Source organism: Vanessa tameamea, chromosome 15, assembly GCF_037043105.1.
Source record: "Vanessa tameamea isolate UH-Manoa-2023 chromosome 15, ilVanTame1 primary haplotype, whole genome shotgun sequence".
NCBI classification, from domain to species: Eukaryota; Metazoa; Arthropoda; class Insecta; order Lepidoptera; family Nymphalidae; genus Vanessa; species Vanessa tameamea.
Window position 1 is genome coordinate 3,230,372 of NC_087323.1, and position 15,088 is coordinate 3,245,459.

At 30.2% G+C, this 15,088-nt stretch overlaps 1 protein-coding gene across 1 annotated transcript; it reads right to left on the reverse strand.

Moving 5' to 3' along the window:
* Positions 1 to 336: 336 nt before the first annotated feature.
* LOC113399050 (uncharacterized) lies at positions 337 to 13,949 on the reverse strand. Its single transcript, XM_026638064.2, has 8 exons — positions 13,715 to 13,949; positions 4,087 to 4,297; positions 3,614 to 3,976; positions 3,301 to 3,486; positions 2,810 to 2,931; positions 1,932 to 2,102; positions 1,403 to 1,573; positions 337 to 721 (listed from the first exon to the last, which is right to left on the reverse strand). Exons 1-8 carry the CDS (start codon positions 13,901 to 13,903, stop codon positions 431 to 433), a joined length of 1,704 nt encoding a protein of 567 aa, XP_026493849.2. The 5' UTR covers positions 13,904 to 13,949; the 3' UTR covers positions 337 to 430.
* Between the last annotated feature and the right edge of the window lie 1,139 nt (positions 13,950 to 15,088).

Here is a 15,088-nt window from a genome sequence, read left to right on the forward strand (position 1 = left end):
ATATTGATTTCTTTTGATTTGAATGACATCTTCTTCATTTATTTATTTTTTCTCATTCATTTGAGAAAGAGAAATTAATTCTCGGATGAGAACAGATTACTTTTTCGCTTAAAATACCTTAAATTCTTAATAATTACAAAATAATACATTATATTATAATATACTTGTTTTCTGCTGTAATTTTATATGATGTATGAGTTTTTTAACACAGTTAGGTACTTTATAATTTAATTTCATTCCTGTCATTGATTTGTTTTAAGCCTCTTTGAATTTATTTAAGCCTATAAAAACAATATCTTTACCTACTTATTTAAAAAAAATTGAAATCACACTTTCACCTTTATATAATATAATCATTTAAATTTAAAATAAAAGCTCATAATGACCACATAATATATCAAAGCGCTATAAAACAAAAATCTTAATCAATTTACGCATAAATTTTCTTTAACTCCTTTCTCAATATTTTTCCCGAACTAGTTTTAGGAATATCATCAACGAAAACAACCTCTTCAATTTTCTTGAACGACGCTACTTTTTTAGATACGAATGTTTGGAGTTCCTCGGGGGACGCATTTTGACCATTTTTCTTTATTATGAATGCTTTTGGTGCTTCACCGTTGAAGTCATGTGGAACACCAATAACTGCTGCGTCTTGAACAGCTGGATGAGATCGGAGTATACTTTCTAGTTCTGCTGGTGCTACTTGCATTCCCTTAACCTGAATAAGCATATACAAGTTAAACAATAAGCTTCATTATGTGTGTCTATGCAAGATCTTATATTGCCTTCACATAGGTAAGTTTCTAGAGCCTGCAGTCAGGCATGGATAAACAATATCGGGTTCTCAATACAATGCGTCTTTTAACCCTTTTCTAACTTTTTTAAGTAATATACTTACTTTCCTACTACGCAATATTACTCATAATTACGATGTTTTTTTCAGCCTTCACCGTATTCGAATACGAGAAATATTAATCTTCAATAGTTTAATTAAGAATTAATTTTAAAACCGCATTTCTCAATTTTAGCCTACCAGTGTTCCTACCACTACCACTACCACTACCTTTGAATAATTCGACCTTGCCTGCAGTTATACTAAAGTTAAAAATGGTAATTCAAGTGTCCTTTCAAAAAGTTAAATTTAAGTTAAGCTTTTTTGAAGGTCTTTTATTATTATTATTCCAATTCAGAAATTTTATTAATAAGCTCCATTAAAATTGCAACAAACAAGACAAATTATAGTCTCACTAAATTACCAAGAACTCATTATGAATTTAAATATATTAATCTAAATCAAATGATAAAAAATCACATCATTAATATACAAAAATCAAATTCCTTGTCATCCAAATTATAATTAAGATAAGATAATAACTTTGTAAATGTTTAATTTACTTACCTTGATAAGTTCCTTTATCCTGTCGGTGACGATGAGGCCGTATTTCGTATCGTAGTGTCCTAAATCTCCTGTTCTAAAGAAACCGTCATCTGTTATGCTGTCTTTAGTCGCCTTTTCGTTTTTAATATAACCCTTCATTACTGTTGGAGATCTTATACATAGTTCTCCGGACTGAAAACCATTTTAATTATCATTTTCTTATATTTCTTATATCGTATGTTATCTTTAAGAAAAAAATTGTGATTATAATCACACTTTCTAAACTAATCAGATAAATGTTTAATGATCAAAATATTGTGTTTCTTTTTATTTCTATACAAGTTACATTACAGTCAAATTATAATATTAAATTGTTTGTGTTTACTTGTATGTTTAAAATAACAGCTTTTATAAATTCAGAGACTAAATCAAAAATAGAACTGGGACTTTTACCAAGTTTAAGTTTACAGTGAGGCGATTGTTGTAATTAAAATTGATTAAATACCTAATAGTTAGGCAACTAGGTCTTCTTTATTAATACAATACTTACTTCACCACAAGGAACCGCCTTTCCAGTTATGGGGTCTAAAAACTTAAGTTCTATGCTCGCCATAGGTTTGCCGCATCCTGAATAATCTATATCCTTCTCTCCTTTGAATATAGTTGTTGCTAATGAAGTTGTCTCTGTTGCTCCGAAGCCTTGACTGAATTCCATTTTACCCTACAAAAGAGTTCTCATTTTATCACAAGACATTTATGGAAAAACTTAAAAAAAAAGTATGTTGCGTTTAGGAATTTAGAATAAATATATATAATTAACTTATATAGTGATGTTTCCTAATTCTCACTAATTCTTACAAAAAGAATAGAGTTAAAAGAAAAAATTGTCTTAAGAATTATTCGTAATCATACCTACTTATATAAATATGATTCATCGTGACAAGATATTTTATAGTTATAAAAATTATATTAATTAAGGATGAACAAAGTATGTACAAGTAAAATTATCATACAAATGATTACTTATCACAATTTAGATTAAAACGTAATAAAATTGCGTACCTAGAGGTACTCAACCTCATTAAGATGATCAGTACGAAGGTGTGATTTGATAAACAAATCCACACCTTTAATTACTGCGATAGGCTGATGGATTTTTAATACACGAAAGTTGTCGAGCAAAATAAATATTTTCTTTAGACATTTGATACTTATCCTGTCATAGACATAGGACCGTTAATTTTTAAAACATTCAATTAAAGTAATAATAATTATGATATACTCAAATTCTTAATCTATTAAGAAAAACTGCACCATAGGAGGAGTTGATTAAGTTGCACCAAAAATTTTAGAATACTTTTGGTGCTTCTATTGTAGACATTTAATCGTCGTTTTTTTTTTACGAAACCTTATCAATATTTAACTCACATTTCCTTTTTCTAAAAGCGCCGTTACATCAGATGAAGCCAGTGGTGCAGCTCCACAGACAATGTATCTCATGTTCTTGAAATATTCCTTTGTCACATCAGGATGTTTACCGAGAAGAATTGCTGTAACATTGTAGGTATATTAGCAAAATGCGTTTCCTTTTTTGAACGTAAATTATCGATTCACCTAAATTGTTACTAATTACATCTAATTTGTTTTTGAAGAACTGTTTCGCAAAATAGCAAACATGGTGTCGGTGTGTCACAGAATTATCAAAGGAATTGTATTTCAAAAATTTAATAGCTGCTATGAATAATTACTTTAAAGACATAATAAAGTATTAGCTTTAGATTAATAATATATTTTTCAATTTCATCAAAATTAAATGAAGATCGGCTATTTGAGTCGGCTTCCAAAAATTGGCTTTTATATTTGCATATTATCTATCTACTACACAGACAAAAGTAAAATATTATAACTTTTCAACTTACCGACAGGAGGAACCAAATATAGAATTGAGGGGTTTCGATTTTTAAGGACATTAAAGTAGGTGTTAGTTGAAAATTTTGGCATAGAGATTAGCTTACATCCATAAACTAAATGTCCAAGCAAATTTACAACTATGCCATAAATATGGAAGAAAGGAAGAATGCACGGCACAACATCTTGATAGTTGCCTAAAAAAGAAAAATAATAATGTAACGTTAGGATGGGAAAAACTTGAACAAAATTCAAATTTTAGATGGAATCCATTTTCAAATGAAATTCCTAGTTCGTTTAGAAATAAATATAAAACTCATTTACCATTTGTTAAATCAGGAAATCTGTTTTGATCGCTAGACATTATTTCCATTCCAGCTATGAGATTCTTATAACTAATTTCAACTCCTTTCGGCATTCCTGTTGTCCCACTCGAAAATGGTATAAAAGCTACATCATCATTTTTTTTCATGACTTTGTCAAGTAAAGCATAATCTGCTTCTCCAGATTCGGCTATTTCTGTGTATCTAATTGCTCCATCAGGTATTGCCTTATTAGGATTATCAATTAGAACAATTTTTGCTTCACTTTTGGCCATTTTAAGTCCTTTCACAACATTTTCATAACACTCCGGTATCGTTATTACGGCCTTTGGTTCCGTTAAGCTTACTTGATGACTTATTTCAACTGAAAATAAACTTACGATTATGTAATTTGGAATGTATGTCGTATTTAATGTAATCATTAATTATTATATGTAACTATTAAATATTATAATTGTCTCAATTATGTCTTACTTTCTTTGTATATCGGATTGACAGGGCTAAAGATGCACCCAGCTTGAATAGTACCGAAAGCAATGACTGGGAATTCCGGGCAGTTAGGTAATAAGGCGACCACGACATCGTTTTCTTTTAGACCCAACTTCTTTCGTAGGGATGTGGCAAATACCGCCATATTTTTCCTTACTTGTGTGTATGTATAACTTTTGTTGGTCTCCGCACATTCCTATAAAATGAAATAAGGTTTTTGAGAAATTGAGCCATTCCAAATTTGAATTATCAAACTAATCCGAGATTATTTATACATTATCCGAGAAATTGTATTTTCTTATACTATTTTTGCTTAGTACTTATTTATTACGATCAAAGTACTTATTAATAAAATACACAGTAATATATGCATAACGAATTGATGAAATCAATTTTAAAGGGTTAGACGCTCGGACTAAATAAAATAAATGGACCTGCTCTTAAGTTTTCAGACAAATTTTATCAAAGGTAATATGGTTACCTAAAAAATCCGAATCCGTTAATGTGAGATTACGTTCAGTAAGTTATTATAATACACTTAATAAATTAACGTTAAAATATTCATTACGTCCATCTAAAAAAAAAGTGGTCATAAATTATAATAATTATCTACATAATTACTTTACGTAGTGTGATTTGCGTAATCTAATTTTGAATACATACATTATTTACATCGTCGTAATTTATACCTATATTTGTATTTTTAAATATTATAAAACCACTGGCAAATGGACCGTCTCTATGGGCGATAGTAACCACTTAATTGCTACTTTAAGAAATAGAAATATTAATATATTTGCACCAATGCGAAGCGGAACTTGGGTACTCTCGAATTCGTCCGGGTGAAATGAAAATGTATTTACTTGATCGCAGCGTCAAATACATTTTAAAAACATAGAAATCGATAAATTTATTTTGGATCGATCAATTTTCAGTTACATACAAACGTAAAAAAGATTAATATTGATAAATATATGTATAAAAAACATTGTTTAATTAAATCGTTTTAATATAAGTTACTTAAAAAAAACTTACAATCGCGTAATCTGAAGTTCACCTGCAAATGTTAAATTCCACGTCGAATATGTAATTATTTTTTTCATGTATTTATGACAAGCTCGCAAATGCCACGAATGACGTTACAAGGATATTTTTACATCTATTATTTAATTTTCTTGTTATCACAAACCATACTGTCTGTTGTATTATATTTACCTATGATAATAAATAGCAATACTTAGTCATTCTTAGCTTGTAAAGAATGAAACTCAGCAGTTCATACAATGAAGATACTCCATATATTTTTATAATGGCATGTCTGGGAAGGTATCACTCATAAGATATTCTTGCACCAACAGCTATAGTTAGTATTGTTGTGTTCCGGTTAGGCTTAGGGGCATAAAATTTTAGTTCCCATGGTTGGTTATGTAAGGAATGTTTAATTTTTCTTACAGAGCTAATTTCTACCACCACTCCATCAATTAATGGTAACCGCTTACCATCAGGTGGTCCATATCATAAAAAATAATAATAAAATAAACAAATATTCTTTAAAAGAAAATTATAACGCTTAAATAATACTCAAAGTGAGGGGCCAGTGGATTCGTAATATCCTAAGGACTCGTTATATTAAAAAAATAAGAAGATAAAAATGCAAATACGATACGATGGTTCCGTTTTCAAATATTTTCTCCTACGTCATCTTCAAAGTATTTTCATTTTGTTTTATGTTTAATAATTTTGACTTGTAGAGAACAGATTTATTATTATTGTTATTAAATGTGGTCAGATTATTATTGTTCAATTATTTTTATAAAATATTTATCGTTAAGGAATTCACGTGATTTAAGCGCTTTTATTGTTAATATGATAAAATTTTGCGTCTAAAACGTTTTCAACTTGTTCTATAAAGATGATGTCCTTATCAAGTGCAGTCAAGCCTTCATTGTGATTATCGGTCACTGATTACCAACGACAAACAATGAAATTATATAAAATGAATCACTTACGCTATCAAGTAGCATGAAATGTTGTTTATGAATCGCTATTTTATTTTTTTTAATAAATTATGTCTAATTTTACGTATAGGTAGAGTAAATATTGAAAACATTATTATAATTTTATCGAAATCTTGTATTCTGAACTGTAACGAGTCACGATTTATATTCGCTTATTTATTTTATATTAACTACTATATAAACTAAGTAATTCAAAAATAGAACCACGTTATAAAAAACAAATGAAGAATGACAGTGAGTATCCGTGGATAAGCTTGACGGATACTCTCATAACGTCAATGTCAAAATTATTTAATTTAAAGGATGAATATTTTGAAAATGTGTTGTAAATTTAATCAAATAGAATACAATAGTTATACGTATGTACTCACTGAGCTTGTATTATTTTTAAATTCATTAATAAAACATAAGCCTATGGGCATGTTATGCGGAGGAATGAGGACCATGTTGTGGGAAAGGTTTTGAAAATGGATGTGGATGGATATAGAGGTAGGGGACGACCCAAGAAACGATGGATGGATTGCGTGAAAGACGATATGGTTAGAAATAATGTTACTAGTGAGATGACGTCCGACAGAGAAGTATGGAAGAAGAAGACATGCTGCGCCGACCCCAAGTAGAGTTGGGATAAGGGCAGGAGGATGATGATAATAAAACATAAGCCTAAACAAAAGAAAAAAAATTAAAACGTTATTTGCTGCTCAAAATATCATAGGTATAATAGGAATATAAAATGAGTTAAATTATAAAAGTATAGAAAATAAATTGCGTCACTACAGGGCTTGTGTATGTTGTATAATGTGTTACTACGTTATACGTCACTACCGTCCTTTCACTGAACCTTAGACCAGACTAGTCTTACACTAGCGCGACCTACATCAAGTTTTGCAAAACTCATGGTATTAAGGTACCAATTATCTATAAGCAAGTTTAACTTATATTTCGAGGCGTTATATTCGCTAGCGTTTTAGAAGGACTAAATTTATTTTATAATAATTTCGTTCAATTATTTTGTTGTTCAATTTAACTTTATAATGTACTATTTGATGTTTTGAATATCTGTTTTATAAAATATATTATAATAATTATTTCTTAGACAATTGAAAAACTAGAAACTGTGTTATATATAGATAAATTATACGAGTATAAGCGCATCTCTGTTGAATTCGAAATGTTGAACTCGTTTACCAAATTCAATATCAATTTCATTTGGTAAACGAGTCCAAGTTATTCAGCGAATATCTACATACGCAATGTATCCAAATACAGTAATAAAACTATTACGAATGTCGTCACAAAACTCTCTAAGTAGTATTTCCAAATTTAGGTACATTAAGAGAAATAAATTGACTCAGAGCATTTAGGTCTGTAAACTATAAACGTTCACGTTTAAAGAGACATAACTGATATATTATTATTTATTCCCGTTTTTGGAATCCCGTCTTGATACTCATTAGGTATTCTACTTCGAAACAAAAGCTATATTATAGTGTGTTTCAAATGATGAATGAGCCAGTTTAAATGCCTATGTGATATAGCATCATAGCTACTACTAATTTTAGCAGCGGTTCATAGCTCAAGAAATAGTTGTCTTTTAATTTTGCTATTAGTCTATCTGTCTTTATATATAAAATAATATTTTTTATTCTTATTTACTATAAGATTGTACTGCGCACTGTGTAGTCAAATATAGGTGCAGTCTATATTCCTTGTTTAAGTATGAGGATTATGTCACTCCGATAAAAAGGCAATCTAACACGACCGAAGAGTTCAGGCAGAACCAATAATTATACATGTCTCCCGCGGCTTGGTAATATAAACTCGGCAACTTCCAAACTACAGGATGCTACAGAAAGATTTTTGATAGGAAAAGCATAATTACTCTGTTTTGGGTCACTTCGGAAATTTATTCCTATGAATATACCAAATAGAAACTAATTCCAAACAGATGATGTGACACATTCTTATAAAGACGACGTCAACAATAAACAAATATTAAGATAATTGGTCAAGGGCAAATATATTGGGCGCAGGCTCTAATTTGACGTGAGATGATTTTTAAGACGTAGGTACCGTTTAGTTCGATCACTAACTACGTCCTCGTCAAACTTTGATTACCGTTCATAATAATATAAACAAGAAACCATAGTGATATCAGTGTCATTGCGAATTCAACCTTTGAGAATTGTACTTATTTATAATAGCTTTAATATAATTTACATAAAAATGTTATCAGGACAAAATAGCTTAAAGTAAATGTTTTAATTTTTTGATCTCGAACCGTGGCCGTAAGCAAACGACCTCAATAAAGTTTCATCACAATCGGACATTAAACGCATAGAGGACAAATAAACAAAGAAACCTTCATTTTTATTTATAAGATACAATTGTATTAAGATAATATTTATTGCAACTAGATAATAATATATAAATAAAAAAATCTATACTTATAATATAAATGCGAAAATGACTCTGTCTTGATAAAACGTGACATGAAGCAAGCTTGAATCCCAAGGAAGGACATAGGCTACTATTCCTGCCTATATGGAAAAAATCCTAATGTTTTATTGTGACTACCTATTTTATTTGACAGCATCGCAGAAGGTCCTATGTATAAGTTGGGATTTTGCCGGATAGCTTTAGAGCTATTCTGTAAGACTCAAAATTCCACACGACCGTGAAATGTCTTAATGTGCTATGCAACATTTGACTCAAATAATTATAAAATTCATAGAAGAAACGTATCAAAATAGCATATCACTGTAAGACACTAGTCATCATTTCTCGAGTATAATACGAAGTAAATCCTTACAAAATCACACTACTTACAGTAATTAATACGTATATATTAGTGTATTAAGAAATAAACAAGACTAGAGAGATGACCCAGTGGTTAGAATGCGTGCATCTTAACCGATGATTTCGGGTTCAAACCCAGGTAAGGCACCACTGAATTTACATGTGCTTAATTTGTTTATAATTCATCTTGTGCTCGGCGGTGAAGGAAAACATCGTGAGGAAACCTGCATGTGTCTAATTTCAACGAAATTCTGCCACATTTGTATTCCACCAACCCGCATTGGAGCAGCGTGGTGGAATATGCTCCATAACTTCTCCTCAACGGGAGAGGAGGCCTTAGCCCAGCAGTGGGAAATTTACAGGCTAATTATGTTATGTTTATGTTAGAGAGAAATAGTCATAATATGTATAGCACACAATGTATCGTTACCCTAAATACCTATATGTAAAAGTTTTAAACGACAGTAATGTGCAATTTTGCAATGTATATTCATAGATACAAATTACTAAATGAAAATACATAAAACAAGTAGACGAATAGAATTTAAAAGACTATTTTATACACATTATATTCATATAATAAATTCGTCAGGAACGCTTTCATATCTAAACAACAGAACCGTATTTGATGAAAGCCCTTACTAAGTGTATAATTATGAATGTTTACAAATTATAAAATGTACACGTCCAATAGGTTTTTTTATGGCATTTTTTTATTTATTTTTATTTAATGGGTTCACCAACGACATAATATTTGTAAATATCTATTACAGTTTTAAGTTTATAAACTACTAAAAAGAAAATGAAAAGTTAATTATATTTGAACACCGCTTGCAATAAGGATTTAGATAAAGTACAATTATAAGTAACAATAAAAAAATACTTACGCTAAGCCTTATTATAAGAAAAGCACAAGAGAATTATTATTCAAAACTATACATTTAAATGGGGAACAAAAACATGAAACCAAATATATATATTTTTACTCTCAGCATAGGTTGGCGGACGAGCATATGGGTCACCTGATAGTAAGTCTCCAAGCATTAGCCCTTAGACAATGGCGCTGTAAGAAATATTGACCATTCCTTACATCGCCAATGCGCCACCAACCTTGGGAACTAAGATGTTATGTCCCTCGTGCCTGTAGTTACACTGGCTGCTGTACACTTTAGTTCAAACCGGAATATAATTTTGGTGAAGGATTTGTTATCAATATGGGTAGGTGTCATGTGAGATATTAAGGCCTGTTAAAAATAAAGCGATACGACGAAAAGAAACGTCACAGTAAAAAATGGTAATCACTCATTAAGATAGTAGGAGGAAGTGATTGTACAGGGCATTCATTTTTAAATTGAAAAAAAATATATATATATGTCAGTGTGGGCGACGTCTTCCAAGAAGACGACAAGCTCGAAGTCCAGCGAAGATCTGCTGATGTTCAATAAAAATATAAAATAACGCCAAAATTTATAAAAATAAAATGTAAGAAAAGGCACGGGCAACTGTGTGCCCGTGGATGTTGTAAACTAAATAAAAAAAAAAATGTACAGGGCGTCACGGTATAATGCGTAAGAGATCCCGGGATGCCTCCTGAAAGGACCGAGCTGAGTTGGGGCGCATCTGGCGAGTCCCACATACTTTACGTGGGGAAAACGCGTAAGAGCGTTATCTCAGCAAAAAAAGAGGAAGTATGTAAAAACAAAGTTGTGAAGATATTGCTTGGTTATGCCTAAATAATAATTCTGAAATTTGTAGGATGAGTAATCATATCCTCCTCGTGGGAAGCCAGTTGTCAAGCTGGTCTAATTTGACAAATCAATCAGATGAGACTCACTCTAAGATTAACAAACCGTGTCAGCCAAACGTATCAGATCAATATCATCAATATTATCATCCGAATTGCATACACTTGCATAATATAAAATCGATGTTTACATTTTACAAGTGAATCTTACAAATAAGAAATATTATAGGATTATTATTGTTTATTTATGTTAACAAAATTCTAAAATAAATGTATGTTATATTGCCTGTTAATATTATACATCGCCTCGACCTTGGTTTTTACTTGTATTATAAATTTGCAGTTTATATAAAACCTGCTATATATGTACGTATAGTATATAAAAAACATGACCTGTTTGTCTGTTTTTAGGTATATATATATACGTACTTATTGTCTAGGATAAATAGGAATAGTTGATATGTCATTTTCAGCGTCAATATTATCTTTGACTACGTTCGTATAGTAATATTATTTAATTCAAGAGGAAGGTTTATATGTATAATATGTTCACAATATAAATGTAAGGTGTACAATAACCTTAAAAAGGTCTACAAAAAAATACGCGATAGTATATGTCTGTCTTCGGGATAAGGAAGCGTTCAAGTATTACGTAACGCAATTTTTGAAGATTTTTGAAAAACCCCCCCCCACCCCTCTCTAAACGTTACGTAACACTCGAGTGACCATTTTTACCCTAAAGTCGCAAAAAGTGTTGTTATAGTTATTATCTTTGGTATAGTTTTAATTAACTTTGCGGTAATAATACTAAATAAAACAAGAGATTTTGTTTATTTTTTATAAATTTTTGGCTTTACACGTAATCGTTATCGTCTAAGATCTGAGGTCTGAGACTGTCTTGCCATGCACGTAACGGCAGTGCATTTGAACACTCTTGTGAGGTGTGAAGTAGATCCCACAGGTTGCCAATTTGGGAGTATTAATTCCCTATTTTTTTATTAAAAAAAAAAACAATGTTACGTAACGTGTTGTAAGAAAGAACACCTCCCGCCCCTGTAACGCTTCGTAACGTTATACGAGACACCCTCTCCCCCCAAATTGCGTTCCGTAATACTTGAACGCCCCCTAACCCACAATAACCAATTTTTTATCCTTTACTTTTTACGAGAAATAATGGTTTCTTTTCGAAACGATTTTAAGCAATACAGCATTAATCCTTATCCAATTAAGTACTTTAAACACATTATGCATTTGATCAATATGGCCCTTTACAGCATGTAATTTAAATGAATATTTCCGAAAATTTTGGATTTAAAACGTAGGGACATAGCGGTTTTATATTGTCTAATGAACAAAAGCTTTGTATATAATGTCATTCTGTAGTATATTTCGTATTAGTATCAGTATTGCACCCGTGCGAAGCCGGGGCGGGTCGCTAGTATTGTATAAGTGTTATGCTATAAAACACCTCGAGGCCACACGTTTAAGACACAGGTCGGGCTAATAAAAAAAATATCTGGATCTATGTCTGAACTCTTCAGACCTAATTTGACAGCCCATGGGATTATGAGAATGAGTACCTTCGCGTTTGCGCACACACTTTTGGACTAATATAATATATCCTGCACGGCTAGCCAGTCTTCTTTAAAAATAGTACACGAGGTCGAAATTGGTCAGGAGGTCAATATCAACATAATATTATAAAGGAATTGTTAATGACTTGATTTACATTCGAATACATTGTTAAGTATATTAAACAAAGTGGACGAACATTGCTGGATTTAATACTTTTTTAACATTTTATTGACGTCATCTTACGTGCGATATAATAAAAGTAGAAGAGTTCAAAGTCCGCGCACTGAGCAAAATCAAATGCGAAAATAAATCTGTTTGTTTGTTAACTCATTTCGCTCGCTTCGCTCAGACACTGAGCCGATAATAATGACATAAGAAATAAAGGTAATTCAGTATCTTTATAAGGGCATAAACACATTTACGGGAATATATGAGAAAATACATGATCTACCGGAAAAAAAATATTGCACGCATAATAGTCACGGAGAGATTACTCTCCGTACTGCACTAATTATAGTGCAGACGCAGAGTAATTTTGGCGGTTTTATTTTTATCTGTCAAGTCTTTTTTTTATTTTAACTGCGATCAAGGTAATGCAATGTCTGTTATGTCCGTAGTGTTAAAAGACGTGAATTTTAAAATATATAGTATACTAATTAGTAAACATATGTAATATTTAATATTATTTAAAAGCGTCATTATCAATGTAAAGATGTATAATTTAAAATTAATTATGTACGTATTCTTTTTTTTATTATGAATAATGAAACCATAACGCATTTTTATTTTTTATCTGTGCCAGTTTTTTTTTTAATTAAATACACGAAAGTATATTTTGACGAATATTAACTAGAATGATTAATATGGTGCAGGCGAGGCTAATAAATGATAAGAGTGATAATTACTGGGAAGTCGGCCGTATCATGAGGTAATCACAGTGACAATCATTTTTAGATAGATACGCATTCTTCGATCGTTGGACCCCATATCGTTATTTTTATGACTATGAACTAGTATTTCATTAATAATATAAAATATGTTAGTGTTTATAAATTTATATTAATTGAAAATGTTTAAATTTGAAAATAAATATTTAAGAAATTTATTTGTCGCTAAATAAAATGAATATTATTGAATTGAATATTAGCGAAGTTTAACTCAGCTAAAACTTAGACTATTTGAATGTTATATTATTCAATGATCTATATTATATATAATATTTTGGACATATTTTATATAAAAATATGTATATATATTAAATATAATTACGCAATAATTTATTATAATTATTTATTTAGTAGTTCACTTTTATTATTATCGATTTATCACTCGAAAAAGATTGAAAATACTAGCCTCGTTTTCATAAATGTACAAATTTAAATTACTGTGAGTGCCTTATTTTTTTAATAATTTCAATAACATTTTATCATTTGTTGTCAAATAATTAAAAATGAAATATAAATTTAACGTTACTTACAATAGCAACATGATCTTGAAAAGATTCAAAATGTAACCAGAGACGGTCCAAGAACCTCATTTTCGGCATTACTATGTCAGGTATCGGTGATTTAATTATATACTCCTTGTTCTTCAAGAAATTACTCGTTGAAAATTTCCTTAGCGATTTCAAGTCTCTGATTTGACGTAAAATAATTTTTCGCGCCATGATTATTCGCGGGCGTTTGACACCACTACAAAATCGTAACTGAATCTCTATGATGGCAAGCAAAAGCGATTCGCAAATTGATTAAACTTATAGTAACGACTCAATAATCTACGCTGTTTTTCCCTACTTTTAAAGTAATTATTTAGTGACATTTGGAAATAATGTTATAAATTAAACAGTGGTAACAAAATCGAAATCAATTTCGATTAATAACTTTAATGAACAATAAAGATGTTAATACGAAAATATGCCCTGACGTTCTTAACCATAACTATTTTAATTTAGATATAAAAATTTATGAAAATTAAATGATGTCAGCGGTTGGTACTTAGGTACGTATTTAGATTATCTTGCATCCTCATTACGCTAATACCGAGATTTTTGTGCCTACGTTTATTATTAGAAAACTAAGAACACGCGTATCATCTCTTATAATGTCAATGAATTCCTGAAAAAATAATCAAATATCTTATTAATAAAATATATCGTTTGGAACCATAGGTCCTTGTGCAAACCTGTGTGGGTAAGGTCACACGTATCTACCGCCGAACATACAATTAGTATTGGTGTGTTTCGGTTTTTGGTGATTTAAATAAATTCAATTATGTATTTATTAATTGTATTCTCATGTATTTAAACCGGAAGGTTCCTTTTTAAACTCGATAAAAATCACATTCAAAATATTGTATTTTTATTGAAGATATAATATTTATTTATTTATTTATTAAGATTCACCAGTGGTAATTACACTGTTAAAGTAATAATTATGCTAAGTTACAAAGTTCTTATTGCTAAATGCATTACCTTTTAAGGTGAATACCGCATGCGAAAATAAGTGTGAGATAGTTATACATAAAAACAACAATTCTACGATCCTATGAAATTAAACAAATAAACAAAATCTACCAAACATATCAAATTGTTACATATAATTATTTATTTATAATATAGTTTTTTACATTTTTACGAAACTTTGGCAACGAAAAAAAAACTCTTCCGTCATTAAACATTTAAAAAATAGATTCATTAAAAATAATATAAATCTTTATTATTTATTATTATAATATAATCCATGCAATAATTCATGGCAATGCATATCAAATTAGATAAAACATTGTACTAAAATCTGCCAAATGCGCAGAGTTCGTTCACATTTGACGGTGAAATTAGACCAAGTATAAATAG